The sequence below is a fragment of the Herpailurus yagouaroundi genome, unplaced genomic scaffold (genome assembly GCF_014898765.1).
Source record: "Herpailurus yagouaroundi ecotype Mexico unplaced genomic scaffold, PumYag 428, whole genome shotgun sequence".
NCBI classification, from domain to species: Eukaryota; Metazoa; Chordata; class Mammalia; order Carnivora; family Felidae; genus Herpailurus; species Herpailurus yagouaroundi.
The window spans coordinates 2018679-2038167 of NW_024412645.1; the positions used below are offsets into that span (position 1 = coordinate 2018679).

Here is a 19489-nt window from a genome sequence, read left to right on the forward strand (position 1 = left end):
GTGAATGCATGCACGTGTACATTATTTTTAAGCACCAGAATTTAAAACTGGGATAATTTCTACCTTTTACAAACAATGTACTGGGGCACCTGGGTGGCTCAGCAGGTTTAGAGTCCAACTTCAGCACAGGTCATGATTTCACAGTTCGTGAGTTTGAGCCCCACACAGGGCTTTGCACTGACAGCGTGGAACGTGCTTGGGATTCTCTGTCTCCCTCTCTCTCTGTTTCTCCCCAGCTCACACTCTCTCTCTCAAAAATAAACATTTTTTAAAAATAATAAAAGCATACTCTTTTTATAGAGTGAATGTACACTAATCCTGTACATACATTTGAAGTAAAAATGGCAGGAACAGAGGTACCTGGGTGGCTCTGTTGGTTAACTCCTGATTTCATGATCTCACGGTTTGTGGGTTCGAGACCCACGTCCGGCTCTGCACTGACAGTGCAGACCCTGTTTGGGATTCATTCTCTCTCTCTCTCTCTCTCTCTCTCTCTCTCTCTCCCTCTCCCTCTCTCCCTCCCTCCCTCTGCCCCACCCCTGCTCACATTCTCAGTCTTCCTCTCAAAATAAAGATTAAAAAAAAAAAAGGCAATAACAGAGTGAAAATAATAAGTCAAAATCTAAAATCTGTAATAAACTGTGGAATATCTGGGCCCTAAATCTTCTATAAAAACCAGTCAGAAGACGACTGTCACAAGTTAAAGACCAAACTCTTTACTGCTCACCTTTTATATTTACAATCTACTCTTCAGTACTGATTTAGAGATCTCTGCTGGCACGCGAATGCTGCAACCAAGGTGCATTAACTGTTAAGAATAACTTCCTTTTGATGCTTGGGGAATAAAGATTTTTGCTGTACTAAAATGTGAAAAAATGTGAAAAAACGCTAAGGAAAGTGTTTGCAGCTGTTACAATTTCACATTTTTCCTAAGAAGCGTTAACAGACCAGGTGGAAACAGAAGTTTTAATGTCCTTTTTGAAAATTTTACAAATTATTCCTCATTGAAATTCAGTTTACATTTTTTGAAGGTCACAATCCCATCTGTTTATGTATAAACTGTGGGGCTTTATCCTCACTCTACAAATCGTTCTCATCACAGTGTGCCACTCGAACTTTGTCTAGTAAAAGTAGCGAAGGGACTCATGCAGAGAGGACAAATTTTGCTGCTTTGCAAGGTGAACACTGGACAGTCAAAACCAACTTGTTCCAAAGCACAGGTGCAAAAACCACCTAGGATTCCCATGCTACTTACTGGGATTTCAGAAGCAGCAGATTGAGAGGCAGTCTATTGAATTACACAACAAAAACTGTTTTAAACTTTCATGAATTCCACTTCAAAACTTACTTGTTTATAAATTAGCTGAGCAAAGAAATACACCTGTACATATGTAGAAATACAGTTTGGGAAAAGCACAGAATGGGAGCAATTCATATCTTAAAGGCAGCAATAAACTCTACTACAGAGGTTGTTTACCCGAGGGCTTGGAAACCTGATACCCAATGAATATGTATAAAGTAATGATGTTATGGCATCCAAATCTACAAAAAGGTTTTATTCAAAGTGCTGTGAAATTAAAAGAGAATATATGATATCAGGTAGCTACTTAAAACTTGATGGTAAGTCCCTTTCTGAAGTGCTACATGTGTTATTTTAAAGGAATACAAAATGATGCAAACCAGGGCATGCCACAATATATACTGGCATATTGGGCTTTGACAGTTGAAGTTTGATTTAGATATAATAACCTCTTAAGGGGGGGGGGTCTCTTGACCTCATTTATTTTATTGAAATACTTATCTGCTGAGAGAGGAAAGGAGAGAGGGAAAGGAGAAGGGGCAACATCACCAACTCTCTGGACTCCACCCAGGACCTAGTGCAGGAAGAGCCATGGTTTTCTGGAGTAACCACAGGTTTTAGGAAGCTTACTATTATGACGTGATTAATCTATTTGTATGGAGAAATCCTGGTCTCTCTCAATCTGAATGTTTAAAATCACTGCAATGCCAAAATACTTTTGCACCATTATTTCTCTGTGCAAAGCCATTGTCGGGATTTTTAATTGACATGCAGGCTCTATGCCTTAGAGGATTATTATGCTGAGAAAACACTTTTAGGTGATGAAATGGGGCAAAAGTAAGAACAGTATGTTTTCTTAAGCATTGTACCTCAATCACAATGGGGGACCAATGATTCCAGTAAAGAGCCTACTCATACAGCCACTGTTAGAGATGATGATGACACAGTCCTATTCACACAGAAATTGTTTTTACTCTTATGTGGATCCTGAGAAACTTAACAGGAACCCATGGGGGAGGGGAAGGAAAAAAAAAAAAAAAGAGGTTAGAGTGGGAGAGAACCAAAGCATAAGAGACTGTTGAGAACTGAGAGCAAACTGAGGGTTGATGGGGGGTGGGAGGGAGGAGAGGGTGGGTGATGGGTATTGAGGAGGGCACCTTTTGGGATGAGCACTGGGTGTTGTATGGAAACCAATTTGACAATAAATTTCATATATAAAAAAAAAAATAAAAATAAAAAGTGAAAAAAAAAAAAAATTGTTTTTAAATGTTTTTTTTTTTAACGTTTATTTATTTTTTTTGAGACAGAGAGAGACAGAGCATGAATGGGGGAGGGGCAGAGAGAGAGGGAGACACAGAACCGGAAGCAGGCTCCAGGCTCTGAGCCGTCAGCCCAGAGCCCAACGCGGGGCTCGAACTCACGGTCCGTGAGATCATGACCTGAGCTGAAGTCGGACGCTCAACCAACTGAGCCACCCAGGCGCCCCCAGAAATTATTTTTAAATGAGCTTTAAACCCAAAAGGGGTTTAAAAATGGTCTAATATCCATTTCAAACCCATACTAACTTCACATCACTTAATATTTACTGAATACCATGGCACCAGGAAACATGCTAGATTCTTAATAACCAAAAAATTACAACACATTTCATAAATGTTGTAAAGGTGTGTTAGAGATACCAAAGAAGCCAGAGGTGAAGGTAATAAACCATCAGGGAGGAAACTGAGAAAGGCTTCACAGAAATTACCACCTAAACTGGGTTTTGACAGATGAAGAGAAGCTCCCAAGCAGGAGAGAAGTGAGAGAACTCAGAGGTGTAAAGTGTGGTTGAATATTTCAAGGAGGGTGGTTTTACTAATAATGCAAAGGGAAGAAGAGGGAAAAGAAAGAAACCCAAGTTAGGCACCAAGGATCACACCACTTAGCCTGATACCATGCTAAGTAATTTCATCTTAGAAAAAGTAAAACGCTGAAGGGCTTTCGGCTAGTAAATGACATGGTCAAATCTATACTTTCTATCCAACAGACCCTATTCCCAAATAGATCTACAAGTAGCTTCTGAAATACGTGGCTATAAACCAAGTTGAGAGATAGAAAACTATATGGCCAAAAAAAAAAAAAAAAAAAAAAACCCGAAACCATATCCTCCCCACATGCAATTTAATTACAATTTCATTAATTCCAAACATATAAACAGAATTTAAACACAAAATTAAACTGGGCAGTTCTACTAATTATTACTGTCCTTACTTCCACAGTAGCTGGTGGGTAATTTCTGGTTGTTTGGATTTTATAGGAGTTTCCATCCAGTTCCCCCCATCATGGCCACCCAGTACCAAATGGACACTTCTGAATACAGTGCTACTGGGTATGAATGCACAGCATGCCTCTCTCCTTGATGAACCCAATGTGTATTCTGAGTTGATGGGACAGAAAACTAACATTAATAGCTATGATCGTAGTCCAAATCTAGATGCCAAGAGGAATTCAGGCCACAATGTCTTCGGGATATAAATGCTTAACTACAAAGAGTAATAAATACTACATAAATAATAAAAGCCAATTACAAACAAAATGGCAGCCATTCTACAAAGGAAAGAGTGTGTCAAAGAAGTCAGGGAACTTTTGGACCACTGAGTAAAATAAGTGACAGATTTCAAAGAATCCCAAAATGAACACCAAAACACACAATCTGAAAGGAAAGCCCTGAGCTCTTATAAAGTGTCGTAATACATTTCTCTGCGGTAGAACCAAACTGCAAAAAGAAAGCCACAATACTACCAAATGAAAAAGGAAGAAGGCATTCATTTGGTGGAAGTACATGAACTTTCGTATCTTTGTGGTGAAAGGCACATTCATTGAAAACTACTAATGATGGCAGTGCATTGAAGAACCAGATCAGAGAGTACCCTCATAACTGAAAAGGGTAAATGCACTCTTGAGATCTGAGAGCCTTCATTTTCTTCAGTAATATAGTCCATTATGCAAACAAACACTGTATTTAACATCTATGCTCTTCCACTAAGCAGCCATTAGAGTTAACTTCATCCTATAATGAGAGTCCGCACTGAGCTCAAAATACATCTCATTATTTGACATTAAGGTCCTGGAAATTATCTCAACTCAGGCAATTGGTAACTACTAAAGACTGAAGAATAAAAACCTATTCAGCCTTTGAACCCTTATAAAGTTAATGATACACCGTTACCTAGTACAGATTGCTCAGTATTACTAAACAATGGACAATTCAGCTGACAACTACATGTAACATTTTAAATCAAGCCTAAGAGTTGCTTGTTAACCTAGTGTCCCTAAGTGCTAAATTCAGTAAGAGAAAAGCAGAGTAAACAATGTTTTCATACTCAACCCTGTGTAACATTTCTCTTTTTGAGAACATTAACAAGTTTTTATTCTTCCTTTCTCCATCTACTTTAGTGGGAAAATAGTAATCACTTACATTAACAAGAGACTCCTTGAACTTGATGTGAAGTCTATAATTAGAAAGGGCAATGATGGCATCCTCAGCACGGCCCACATACTCTGTGCTTTCTCCATGAAGTTCAAGAAAAGGAACCTTCAAAATGGAAGAAGAAACCTTTCAGAGTTCTAAAACAGTTAAAGCAAAATCTTCAAGCATGGGTTGAGTGAATGGATGATAAAACCCATCACTCAAACTTAAAATATGGTAAATAAATAAAGGACCTAAAGAGGATGAGTTATGTCCACATAATTCAAATATACTTGGTTATTCAAGTTCAACATTACTGAAGGAAATGACAGAGATGATCATGTCAAACAATGCATTCTCAGGAAATACATCTTTCTAAAAGGAGAGAGAGGGGCGCCTGGGTGGCGCAGTCAGTTAAGCGTCCGACTTCAGCCAGGTCACGATCTTGCGGTCCGGGAGTTCGAGCCCCGCATCGGGCTCTGGGCTGATGGCTCAGAGCCTGGAGCCTGTTTCCGATCCTGTGTCTCCCTCTCTCTCTGCCCCTCCCCCGTTCATGCTCTGTCTCTCTCTGTCCCAAAAATAAATAAACGTTGAAAAAAATTAAAAAAAAAAAAATAATAAAAGGAGAGAGGTTTTCCAGCTTGCATTTCTACCTTGTGTATGGTTTAAGGAAAAACAAAATTATACAGTGCAGTACTTCAATTCATTAGCTCGGCTACATTGTTACTATGATGCTAGATACTTATTTTATAATCAAAGTGGCCTATAATTACCTGAAGATTCTCATCCTCCCGGATCAGCTGCTTCCTGGGAAAGATCTGATTGGCCTGGATGCACTCAAGGCTGTGCCGAGTCTCTTCATCCTGGAAAAACCCAAAACCTTTAAATAATTTCAGAGCTCCCAGTAATCATATTTGATTTTTCTGCCATGTCTAGTAGCATAATCACAATCAAAGTCCAGTGACCAAGGCGAACAGGAAGAAAGCTCAAAGAAAAAGCATTCATCCCCAAAATGTTCCAACCAATTTATTAGGCATCTCTAGTCAGAGAATATACTATAGATGGGAAAAAAAAAAAAAAGTCTAAGAGGTTAAGAACATTTTTACTAAGCACTATTAAGTTGTTAGTACATTACATGTAAGAAACCAAGATAGTTTTTTCTCTTTAGGTTATAACGTTAAATTCTTATTTTTGAAAGCTACATTCTGAATTGCTTAAGAATGAAATAATGTAATGTCTAGAATTTGGTTCAAAATAATTGGGAGAGGGAGAGGAAGGAAGTGGCCTATAATTAGGAAGGAAGTGAGTGGGAACTAACTGAAACGGGATTGTCCATGAGGGTTAACTGATGAAACTTGGGTAAAACAGGGGTTCACACTAACCCAACAAGTCTCCTTTGTTAGATGTGAAATTTCCATAATGGAAATGTTTCTTTAAAAATTTAAGTTTAGGAACTGAATTCTTCAAACTGAAAACATGTGTGAACCACTATCCCTAGCTTAATCTGCCTTATATTACAAAAAAGATTTATTTCTATTAATACAATTTCCAAAAAAACCAATAATTTCTAATCTCAGTGGCACTTGAACTAATCACAATTTGTATTAAAAATAGTCTTATATTTTGAATTTTTATAGTTTAGGAAAAAGAGAAACAAGCCATTAGAAAGTCTGACTACAAATTATTTTTTAGGTGTTTATTTTTAATTTTTTAAATTTACATCCAAGTTAGTTAGCTTATAGTGCAACAATGATTTCAGGAGTAGATTCCTTATGCCCCTTACCCATTTAGCCCATCCCCCCTCCCACAACCCCTCCAGGAACCCTCAGTTTGTTCTCCATATTTAAGAGTCTCTTATGTTTTGTACCCCTCCCTTTCCTTGTGTTCATCTGTTTTCTACCTTAAATTTCTCATGAGTGAAGTCATGTGATATTTGTCTTTGACTAATTTTGCTTAGCATAATACCTTCTAGTTCCATCCACATAGGTGCAAATGGCAAGATTTCATTCTTTTTGATTGCCAAGTAATACTCCATTGTACATACATACCACATCTTCTTTATCCATTCATCCATCAATGGACATTTAGGCTCTTTCCATACTTTGGCTATTGCTGATAGTGCTGCTATAAACATTGGGGTGCATGTGTCCCTTTGAAACAGCATACCTGTATCCCTTGGATAAATACCTAGTAGTGCAACTGCTGGGTCATAGGGTAGTTCTATTTTTAACTTTTTGAGGAACCTCTATACTGTTTTCCAGAGTGGCTGCACGAGTATGCATTCCCACCAGCAGTGCAAAAGAGATCTCCACATCTCTTGCCAACATCTATTGTTGCCTGAGTTGTTAATGTTAGCCATTCTGACAGGTGTGAGGTAGTATCTCAATGTGGTTTTGATTTGTATTTCCCTGATGATGAGTGATGTTGAGCATTTCTTCATGTGTCAGTTGGCCATCTGGATGTCTTCCTTGGAGAAGTGTCTATTCATGTCTTTTTCCCATTTCTTCACTGGGTTATTTGTTTTTTGGGTGTGGAGTTTTGATAAGTTCTCTACAGATTTTGGATACCAACCCTTTATCTGATATGTCGTTTGCAAATATCTTCTCCCATTCCGTCGGTTGCCTTTTAGTTTTGCTGATTGTTTCCTTCGCTGTGTAGAAGCTTTTTATTTTGATGAGGTCCCAGTAGTTCATTTTTGCTTTTGTTTCCCTTGCCTCCAGAGACGTGTTGAGTAAGAAGTTGCTGCGGCCAAGATCAAAGAGGTTTTTGCCTGCTTTCTCCTCAAGGATTTTGATGGCTTCCTGTCATACATTGAGGTCTTTCATCCATTTTGAGTTTATTTTTGTGTATGGTGTAAGAAAGTGGTCCAGGGTCATTCTTCTGCATGTCGCTGTCCAGTTTTCCCAGCACCACTTGCTGAAGAGACTGTCTTTATTCCATTGGATATTCTTTCCTGCTTTGTCAAAGATTAGTTGGCCATACGTTTGTGGGTCCATTTCTGGGTTCTCTCTTCCGTTCCATAGATCCGAATGTCTGTTCTTGTGCCGGTACCATACTGTCTTAATGATTACGGCTTTGTAATACAGCTTGAAGTCCAGTATTGTGATGCCTCCGGCTTTGGTTTTCTTTTTCCAGATTGCTTTGGCTATTTGGGGTCTTTTCTGGTTCCTTACAAATTTTAGGTTTGTTCTAGCTCTGTGAAGAATGCTGGTGTTACTTTGATAGGTATTGCATTGAGTATGTAGATTGCTTTGAGTAGTATTGACATTTTAACAATATTTGTTCTTCCTATCCAGGAGCATGGAATGTTTTCCCATTTTTTGTGTGTGTCTTCTTCAACTTCTTTCATAAGCTTTCTATAGGTTTTAGTGTATAGATTTTTCACCTCTTTGGTTAGATTTATTCCTAGATATTTTATGGTTTTTGATACAATTGTAAATGGGATCGATTCCTTGATTTCTCTTTCTGTTGCTTCATTACTGACGTATAGGAATGCAACTGATTTCTGTGCATTGATTTTATATCCTGCGACTTTGCTGAATTCATAGATCAGTTCTAGCAGTTTTTTGGTGGGATCTTTTGGGTTTTCCATATAGAGTATCATGCCATCTGCGAAGAGTGCAAGTTTGACCTCCTCCTGGCCAATCTAGATGCCTTTTATTTCTTTGTGTCGTCTGATTGCTGAGGCTAAGACTTCCAATACTATGTTGAGTGACAGTGGCGAGTGGACATCCCTGTCTTGTTCCTGACTGTAGGGGGAAAGCTCTCAGTTTTTCCCCAACTACAAGTTATTATAAAATCTACATATACAGCACATTTTACAAGAGCAAAAGCCATATCATGTTCTTCTGACAGCACTAAGTATTATAACCATCAATTAGGAGACAGTTCTGCACGTGCTTCTTAACCCAATTCCAACAATTCTTTATTCTCAAAGAGGAAAAAAAAATCCTACCTATAAATAACACTGAAGGTTTTACCTAATTAGCAATCTTAATCATATAACAATAACACTACTAGTGAGGCTCTCAAAGGTAGGTCTGTAGATTCTGAGACCCTATCAGGGGCTCTATGAGGTCAAAACCACCTTCACAATAATATTAAAACATTACCTGCCTTTATCCACTGTATTAACATTTTTACTAACAATACAAAAAGAATTAGTAGATAAAACTAATAGCATCTTAGTATAATCAAAGTAGTGACATCAATTTCACTTAGAATATCCTTGATAAAGCGGGGGGGTGGGGGGGGGAGGGAATGGTAACATTTTATTAAATCTTGACCCTTCAAATAAGTCTTTTTTATACAGGAAATAACATCAAATACTTCTGCCACATACTGATGTATTATGGGTGTCTCGATGTAAAGCATCTGTGCAAGTTGAAGTTACAAGCTGAACCAGTTTTTTCATTAAATATTACCATTTTATAAATAAATAAAACATCAAAAAATAAGTGCAAGACAGACCAATTTTTTTTAATGTTTATCTATCTTTGAGAGAGAGAGAGAGAGAGAGAGAATGAGTGGGGGAGGCACAGAGAAAGAGGAACACAGAGGATCCAAAGCAGGCTCCGTACTGACAGCAGAGAGCCCAATGCAGGGCTACTAGAACTCATGAATCATGAGATCATGACCTGAGTCAAAGTCAGATGCTCAACTGACTGAGCCACCCAGGTGCCCCAGACCAATGGTTTTAAGTGCAACAGAATACAAAAAGTTCACTGATATGGTTTCAGATTCCACATAGCAACCAATTATAAGCTGCTTTTTTTTTTTTTTTTTTTTTTTTTAAGATTTATTCCTTTTTGAAAGAGAGAACAGGGAGGGGCAGAGAGAAAGAGCGAGAGAAAATCCCAAGCAGGCTCCATGCTGTCAGCACAGAGCCTGATGAGGGGCTCAATCTCACAAACCATGAGATCATGACCCGAGCTGAAATCAAGAGTCAGTCACTTAACCGACTGAGCCACCCAGGTACCCCTTATCTTTAAAGAAGTATTATATGTCAAGTTTTGGTATAATATAACAGAAGAATACACACAATATTTTCCAGACAGAAAAACTATTAAAATATTCTTCTAACTACATATTTGTGTGAGGCTGGATTTACTTCATATATATTTCAACACATTTTTTTCCAACAACATATTTTAACAAATTAAATGCAGAAGTAGATATGAAGATGTAGCAAACATACACTAAGCCAAACATTAAAGAGATTTGTAAAAATTGTAAAAATAATGCCACTCTTTACGCTATTTCTAGAGGACAAAAAAAGTTATTTTTCATCAAAAATGTTTATGTTAACATTAAGCTGGGTTTTTTTTTTTAACTTTTAAGCATATTTATTTAAAGAGAGAGAGAGAGAGAGAGAGAGAGAGAGTGTGTGTGTGTGTGTGTGTGTATGTGTGTACATGTACATGAGCAGGGGGAGAGGCAGAGACCGGGGGTGGGATCCAAAGCAGGCTCCAAGTTCTCAGCACAAAGCCCCAAGCAGAACTGTGAGATCATGACCTGAGCTGAAGTCAGATGCTTAACCAACTGAGCCACCTAGGCACCCCTCTATTCAGTTTCTTATAGCAAAGAAAGGCTTAATGAAGATGGTATATTTTAGTAAGGTTTAGTAAGGTTTAGCTACCATGTAGCTTAGAGTCTCTAAAAATATAATTACTTAGGGTATACAAAGGTTTGTAACATGACTCCACCCCTATATATACACCAAAAAACTTGTTAGACAAAGAGTTCTGTGTCAATCTGTTCCATTTTATTCCTCTTCAGTCATTTCCTCCGAGGTCAATGACTAGGTGAAGGAATAATAAGTCATACTTGAAAGGAACTTATTTTTCTGTAAGTCTTACCTTTTTTTTTTTTAGCCAATTCTAGTTCCATTCTTAAAAGGTAGCTCTTGACTAAAAGAACACTATTATTTACACTTAGAACTAACAGAAAAGTTATGAGGAATCCTGAATTTAGGAAGATTTCTCTCATAAACCAACAGGCAATATGTAGAAAATGCTATGAGGGAGCAATGCTTTTAAAAATTATTACATAAAAGTACACTTTAAACATGCCTCCTCACTACATTAACTTTTTTAACTCACACAAATATATAGGCCTAAATTTTTATTCTCTTCAAGATCATTTTACAAGGGTACTCATTTCTTCCAGTGATTACCAGACCCTGTTTTTTACTGACCTTTAAATAGCACAGAATTAAAGTAGCAAGCTAAAAACCAAACCAAACTGAGAAGCCATTACAAATCCATTCTTGCTGGCACATTCACTTGGGTGCTGACCCATGCCAATGTATATAACCAAAGTAGCTACTGAAAACTGAAAATGGAATGAATGATTTTAAACATAAGAGGACAGAGAATTAAGTCAGCAAGAGTATGAATAATTTTTCATAGTCAAATAAAATAATTGCTCTTTTTAAAAAGACTGTCTCAATTCACATTACCTGTAAGGCTTTAGAGCCGATTTTCCCCTTGTACCTAAACATGCATTTAATCACCAAAGACTTAATTAACATTAGGACAAACTACTCACTGACACTCTTCTAGAAGAATGGTATTAAAAAATTATTTGGCTAACTGTAAGCTGAATTAACTGCCTAATTTATTATAGTTTTTAAGAGTAATGGGTAAAAAAAGGAAGTCAAATTTGAGATGACTGATAGAGTAAGGAGACAAAAGGGAAGAAGAAACAAACACACTGACAAGTCTTGACCTCATAAGAGACTTGCAAACAAATTTCTCCTAGGCTGTAAGTAGTAATTTCTTACTATTAGGGGGCATGTATTCCACATGGTCAATTTCCTAGTATTACTGAGGAACACCAGGAATTGTGGAATCTGGCACTTCTTAGTTTCTACCAATTCCATAAGGTCAGTGGGACCACCTACAAAATCTTGAAAAGTGATTAATCACCAAAATTCCAGGCTAGTTTTTGCTACAGGTTTATGCAGGTAAGAGAGGTAAATCGACACCTGAAAGGGAAGTCAACATTACAGATAAACACTTAACACAGAGAGAAGACACTGATGACAAGTCAAAATGCCTATTAAATTCATATACAACATTCCAGGATAACAAGAAAAACTATCTGCTGCTAAGAGTGAAATATATGTAGGAATACCTGACAAAAGGTAAAAATGAAAGGAATTATCTCATTGTCAATTCCAGTCACTATTCCTCCCCCCAGTTTATTTAGGAGAGACAGAGCACAAGTTGGGGAAGGGCAGAGGGAGAGAGAGAATCCCAAGCACGCTTCACACTCAGAACAGAGCCCAATACAGGGCTCAATCTCACCAACTGCAAGATCATGACCTGAGCCAAAACCAAGAGTCAGGTATTTAACTGACTGAGCCACACAGGCACCCCTCCAGTCACTGTTCTCTTTTTTTTTTCCTTTAATGTTTATTTTTGAGAGAGAAAGAAAATCCCAAGCAGGCTCTGCACTGTAAGCACAGAACCAGACATGGGGCTCAAACTCATGAACCGTGAGATCATACCTTGAGCCAAAACCAAGAGTCAGAAGCTTAACTGACTGAGCCACCCAGGTGCCCCTCTAGTCACTATTCTTAAAACTGATGATAGGGGCACCTAGGTAGCTCCGTCAGTTGAGCGTCCAATTCTTGGTTTCGGCTCAGGTCATGATCTTGTAGTTCATGGGTTCAAGCCCTGCAGCTGGCTCACGGCTGTGAGCACAGAGCCTGCTTCAGATCCTCTGCCCTCCCCCCACCTCCCTCCCTCCCTCCCCCTCTCTCTCTCTGTAAAAAAAAAAAAACAAAAAAAAAAAAAAAAAGACTGGTATTGAAGGTCATCAAAAATACAATTTCTCTTGGGGTGCCTGGGTGGCTCAGTCCATTAAGCAACCGACTTCAGCTCAGGACATGATTTCATGGTTCATGAGTTCGAGTCCCACATAGGGCTCTGTGCTGACAGCTCAGAGCCTGGAGCCTGCTTCAGATTCTGTGTCTCCCTCTCTCTCTGCCCCCCTCAGGCTCACGCTCCCTCTCAAATAAATAAATAGATAGATAGATAGATAGATAGATAAATAAAATAATAAACATTTAAAAAATACAATTCTCCTGATACAATGCTTGGGATTTGTTTCAAAATAATCCAAAGAGTTGACAGTGAGGGAGTCAGAAGAAACAAGTATGGCCACGAATTAATGATTACTACAGTGGACTGATGCGTATAGGAGGGTTCACTGTACTGTCCTCTTGAGATATTCCATAATAAAACATGAAAACATATTTTTCTAATGTTTAACCTCCCAAGAAAGACTTCAATTTCCTTTAAGAATCTTTACTCGGATAAGAGAGCAGATGCTAACTTAAATCAGCACAGAGGTATACATTTAAACAAGGGAAGGAGTGCCCGGGTGGTTCAGTCAGTTAAGCATGTGATTCTTGACTTCGGCTCAAATCAGGATCTCACTGTTCATGAGACTGAGCCCCGCACTGGGCTCTGCCCTGGCAGTGTAGAGCCTGCTTGGGATTCTCACTCTCCATCTCTCTCTCTGCCCCTCCCCTCCTCATGTTCTCTCTCTCTCTCTCCCAAAATAAACATTAAAAAATAATAATAGTAAGGATTAAGCATGTAACAACCTAAATGCTAAAACAATAGATCAATTATTAATTAAATCAATGGTTCAGCAACTTGTAAAATGTTACACAGCTAGTAAAATGAACATCAGGAATCCAATGAATTAACATGGGAAAATGTTTAATTCCTTTAGTGAAATAAGCAAAATAGAAATTTAATTATGCCTTAATTCTTTTTTTTTTTTTTCAACGTTTATTTATTTTTGGGACAGAGAGAGACAGAGCATGAACAGGGGAGGGGCAGAGAGAGAGGAAGACACAGAATCGGAAACAGGCTCCAGGCTCTGAGCCATCAGCCCAGAGCCCGACGCGGGGCTCGAACTCACGGACCGCGAGATCGTGACCTGGCTGAAGTCGGACGCTTAACCGACTGCGCCACCCAGGCGCCCCTAATTATGCCTTAATTCTAACTATATAAAATATACATGTGGACATGAACTAGTTAGGAATACAACCATGGGTACCGGTAGTAGAATTATAAATTAGTATTTGTAAAAACTTATTACAATGTTACTTCATGAGAAATTAAAAAAAAAAAAAAAAAAAAAAAGACACATGGCCATACTGCTCCCCAACTACAGCACACAAAAGCATCCCCAGAGTACACCAGAAGACTATCCGCAGGGCACCAACAGAGACCCTACAGCATCAGGATCAGGACCACACTGTTGCTAGCTATGTGGTGGTATACAAAAAAGGACAACCCCTCAGTACAGAACACAGCTGCTTTTATAAGACTGTCATTTGCTATTCATTAGCATTGGCATACATACCATATAAATATTATGCAAACACATTTTCAATTCATTAAAAACTCTGTGGGAAAACCAATAAAATAAAATGTACTCTAGAGAAACAATATTAAAAGTTCATCTGTGTTTGGATATAGGATATATCAAAAAGTTGTTATACCCACAAACTAAGAAAAAATTGGCCTAGCTTCAAGATGAAAGCAGTTACCTTTCTCCTTTTAGTATGACATTTCTGCACAACTAGTTTTTCTGTTGTGTTTCAGTTTGTTTTTGATTTTAAAAGCATTTTCCACCCAGGTCCCTAATGAAGCTTGAAATTAACACAGCCTTTTCAATTCCTTCTCTGTATACCAGACCAGCATGAAAAACAGTTTGGATCTAGGAAACATAACAAAGTAGAGGCAGGCCAATATTACAGAGCACCATTTCTTTTTTTAAGCCTTGAAGCACTGTTTACATATTCTCAGGATTGACAGAAATGTGGCCGGCTCATTGGTCCATCTTCTCCCCGTGGACTGGGCCGGGCCCTAAATGGTCCACAAGTCACTGAAATGTCCACTACAGACTCTTTTTAGTCAAAGATGTAGGCATGGGGGATGCAAAGCTGCTTTACCTTCTCTGGGATAAAAATACTGCCTTAAAGAGACAGAAAGGGAACACAGGGATTTACTTTTCTCCAGAAAGGTGAATTCAAAAAGAATATGTGTATGACCATACCATAATTCTCCTACGCACAACACACACACACACACACACACACACACACACACACACACGGTTTTCACTACATCTTACTTCCTATAAAAGGATTAAGAAACATGGAATCCAAGAACCATGAATTTTAGTCTTGACTCCATGTATTACCTGACTGAAAAGAGCCAGTATCTAATTCATAGGATTAAACAGAAATAAACAGCTCTAATACACTAAAATACTCTATTACTAAGTAAACAATAAAAGAAAAGTAACAAGAAGAGAGTTCAGGAATGGAAAAGTGAAACGACTTAGAGTAACAAAAATGCGTGGATTATTAGTGTTCACTTAATTTCAGGATAGAGTTCAATTCCAATTTTCTTGTTATTTCGTTTTTACTTACCATGACAGGAGGCCCAGATTAGGAGGAGAAATCCCCGTCCCTTCTTCCGTGTCTGGCAAGGTTTTCTTTCTTTTATGCCTGGATCTTTAAAAAGAAAAGGAAAAAAAAAGAGGACGAAATTGGCATATTTCCCCCTGCTTGGCCATAGCCTAACTAAAGTAACTACATACTACTACGGCAGACCTGACAGAGTCAGCCCAGAACAAGTTAAATATCACCATTCAGTCCCCACCAGTCAAATCCAAACTCCATAATGCCTTTGTGAAAATCTTCATGGTCCTAACCTATTTGAGCAAAAAAGTAGCAAAGGATCGTCATGTTCCTAATGTTGATAGTAACATAGAAAATGTTATAAACTTTGAATGAAATAATAAAGATTAAAACTAACCTGCAAATGCAAAAACAAATTCTTGGAATATTATTGGATGTTTCTGTGGTGATCAATAAATCCAAAATGGATCTCCCTATCTGTGGGAATCAAACTGGCTTAGTAAGCAAAATATGAATGCATACATACACACAGTTAATTATTTCTGAACCATTTAAAAGAGAGTTGCAGGGTGTCTGGGTAGCTCAATTGGTTAAGCATCCGACTTCAGCTCAGGTCATGACCTCACAGCTTGTGAGTTGGAGCCCCGTGTCAGGATCTGTGCTGACAGCTTGGAGCCTGGAGCCTGCTTCAGATTCTGTGCCTCCCTCTCTCTGCCCCAACCCACTCGCATTCTGTCTCTGTCTCTCTCAAAAACAAATAAACATTTAAAAAAAATTTTTTTTGAAGAGAGTTGCATACACCATGCCTCTTTACTCCTTACAACTTAAGCATATATGTCCTAAGAACAAAAATAATCTCTTATATAATCACAGTTTTGTAATTTAGAAAGTTGAACATGAAGTACTTTAATCTATATCCAATTTGGTCAACTTAATCAATTATATCCTTCACATTAATTTTTTCCCTTAATAGAGGATCCAGTCTAGGATCACATATTGAATCTAGTCATGTCTCTTGAGTCTCTTAAATCTAGGGCCCATATTATAGTAATAAATGTTTATTTCTTTTTGTGAGAGAAAGCGGGGGCAGATAGAAGATCTGAAGTGGGCTCTGCTGACAGCAGAGAACCTGATGCAGGGCTCAAACTCATGAATCATAAGATCTAACCTGAGCCAAAGTTGGATGCTTAACCAACTGAGCCACCCAGGTGTCCCTATACTAATTGAAATAATGTTTCCTGACATCAAAATTAATTTAATAATCTCACATCTTTCCCTCACACCCAGACCATGTTTCTTAAGAATGAAACACTTAAGGCACCTGGGTAGCTCAGTTAGTTAAGCATCCAACTCTTGATTTCAGCTCAGGTCATGATCTCACTGCCCATAAGATCGAACCCCGCATCAAGCTCTGCACTGACAGCATGGAGCCTGCTTGGGATTCTCTCTCTGCCCCTTTTGTGCACGCACAAACTCTCTCACAATAAACAAACATTTTTTTAAAAACAGAATGTAACACTTTAATTCATTGTTTTTGCAATATAAGTCTTAGGTGCCTTATCTCAAGTTAATGATTCTAAAATTAAAAATCAATAAATATTTACATTATTATGGTAATGTAAAAAGTAAACACTGCAGAGTCAAGTAATACATTAGGATTAAAGGTCTAATAAGTTATAATATGGACCCCCCACTGGGCCAAATGAAGGAAAAGATTCTTATTCTAATCATCAGAGTCAAATGATCTCCCTTTTCTTAATATATGCATGAGAATTTGACAGCTAGAATCTGCAGGCTTCTCTGGGCTCCATCATCAATACCACTTCACAGATGTGACTTCTGAGAAATCATTACAAAAGTAAAATATTTAATCTCCCTACTGAACATAGTATCTCATCTTTCAGTCACCTGCAAAGGAAAAATTACCCAATTTCTTTCTCAATAACTAAAACTTACACTTGCGAACAATAACTCAACCAAGTAAGATACTGAACAATTCAGACTATAAGGTCACAGATCATATATAGCATATAAATCCAAAAAGAAGGGAAAAAACAATACCCTGAATCAACAAGATTATAACTAATCCCTACTAAATTAGATTTAAAATTAGAGGATAATTTCCTAAATTAATTCAAATTCCTAAACAAAATCTACTCTTCTCCCTTATTCTTAACACGCACGCGCGCGCGCGCACACACACACACACACACACACACACAGGAAAAACAAAAATGAAAATCCTACTTAAAATCAAATTATAGTGAGAAGTCCTATATCCCAGGACTCTGGAAATGCTTGTGTGAATTGAAAATTCTTTTATGAACACAGTTATTGCCTGAGGTGTTCACAATCTTATGGGGGCAACAAACAGATAATAAAGGCAAAGTGTGAAAAGAGATGCAGAAATATAACTCCATGACGATGTAAAAGGCAGAGAAATAGATTCTGGTCTGAGTACTCAGGAAGACATTTTAGAACTGAGCTTTTAATAGTTGAACTGGTCAGATTCTGAACTACTGAAACAGAGAATAGTAATGGCACAAGCAAAGACTAAGACGAAGACTGAAACAAAGACTGAGACTGAGACCAAGACAAGACAAGGGGAAAAAAAAAGGCATACTGGAGAGTACTCGAGGGAAAGTAGGTCAATATGGCTACAGCAAAAGGTATCCTAGTTGTATGGGGGAAATGGGTGGCTATTTGCAGGAGATGTGTTTAAATTTTTTTTTTTAAGTTTATTTTTGAGAGAGAGAGAGAGAGAGAGAGAGCGCGCGCGCGCGTGAGCGAGCAGGCACGCAGAAGTGGGGGAGGGACAGAGAGGAGGAGACACAGAATCCCAAGCAGGCTCATGCCGTCAGCCCAGAGCCCAATGTGGGGCTCAAACTCATGAATTGCAAGATCATGACCTGAGCCGAAACCAAGAGTCGGGTGCTCAATAGACTGCGCCATCCATGCACCCCTGCAGGAGACATGTTTAAAAGCTGCTTGTCAAGAGCCTAAAATGCCATGCTAAGGAAACTGATCCTTATTCTGGAGGCAATGTCAAGCTGAAGGTGGCAGAACAAGGTGCTGCACTGAAGTGGATCTAGAAGCGACAACTTCTCTTGTCAATAAAATCAGATTATAGGGGTGCCTGGGTGGCTCAGTCAGTTGAGCGCTGACTTTGGCTCATGATCGCAAGGTCTGTGAGTTCAAGCCCCTCATCAGGCTCTGTGCTGACAGCTCGGTTTCTGCTTCGGATTCTGTGTCTCCCTCTCTCTCTCTGCCCCTCCACCACTCATGCTCTGTCTCCTCTGTTTCAAAAATAAATAAACATTAAAAAAAAATTAAAATTAGATTTTAATTTCCTGGGGCCCCTGGCTGGCTCAGTCAGTTAAGCATCTGACTTCAGCTGAGGTCATGATCTTGCAGTTCGCGAGTTCAAGCCCCACATTAGGCTCTGTCCTGAGGGCTCAGAGCCTGGAGCCTGCTTTAGTCTCTGTGTCTCCCTCTCTGTCTGCCCCTCCCTCAATCATGCTGTGTGTGTGTGTGTGTGTGTGTGTCTCTCTCTCTCTCAAAAATAAATTTAAAAAATTTTTTTAAATAAAATTAGATTTCCTAAATTAAACAAATGGCAGAAACAGGAGGCAGTACTAAAGACTGAAGTAGTCATAGACACACACAAATCTATGAAAAGAAGAACAGGTCAGACATTAATAACCATGCTGGGGACAGAATTACCAATTTTTTTAGAACTTCTTTTCTAGTTAAATATCACATTTGTAACACTAAGTCTAGTAATGAGGCCTTGATTTTTATATAGATATGTAACAATTTAAGAGAACTCAAAAGAAGAATCAAGGTTTCAATTTAAGAGAATTCCATGTTGTTAAGAACTGTCTATTCTAAGACCTACCCAATGACCCAACAATAGCACTACTAGGAATTTACCCAAGGGATACGGGAGTACTGATGCATAGGGGCACTTGTACCCCAATGTTTACAGCAGCACTCTCAACAATAGCCAAATTATGGAAAGAGCCTAAATGTCCATCAACTGATGAATGAATTAAAAAAAATGTGGTTTATATACACAATGGAGTACTACGTGGCAATGAGAAAGAATGAAATCTGGCCCTAGTAGCAACATGGATGGAACTGGAGAGTGTTATGCTAAGTGAAATAAGACAGAGAAAGACTGATACCATGTTTTCACTCTTATGTGGATCCTTAACAGAAATCCATGGGGGAGGGGAAGGAAAAAAAAAAAAAGAGGTTAGAGTGGAAGAGAGCCAAAGCCTAAGAG

The 19489-nt window shown here is 38.4% G+C and overlaps 1 protein-coding gene across 12 annotated transcripts in view; it reads right to left on the bottom strand.

Annotated features, from left to right (window-relative positions):
* Positions 1 to 19489, bottom strand: part of MTMR3 (myotubularin related protein 3) — a 149680-nt gene that overhangs the window by 41594 nt on the left and 88597 nt on the right. For 6 of the 12 annotated variants that reach the window (XM_040463967.1, XM_040463965.1, XM_040463972.1 and 3 more), the window contains 4 exons: positions 15211 to 15294; positions 5522 to 5611; positions 4758 to 4874; positions 1256 to 1288 (listed from right to left, as the gene is read on the bottom strand). In XM_040463967.1, the coding sequence (XP_040319901.1) occupies positions 1256 to 1288; positions 4758 to 4874; positions 5522 to 5611; positions 15211 to 15213 (243 nt within the window). In that variant the 5' untranslated portion in view covers positions 15214 to 15294. Of the gene's footprint in view, positions 1 to 1255; positions 1289 to 4757; positions 4875 to 5521; positions 5612 to 15210; positions 15295 to 19489 lie in introns of those variants that run through there. The other 6 variants (XM_040463976.1, XM_040463974.1, XM_040463969.1 and 3 more) reach the window with 2 other exon arrangements.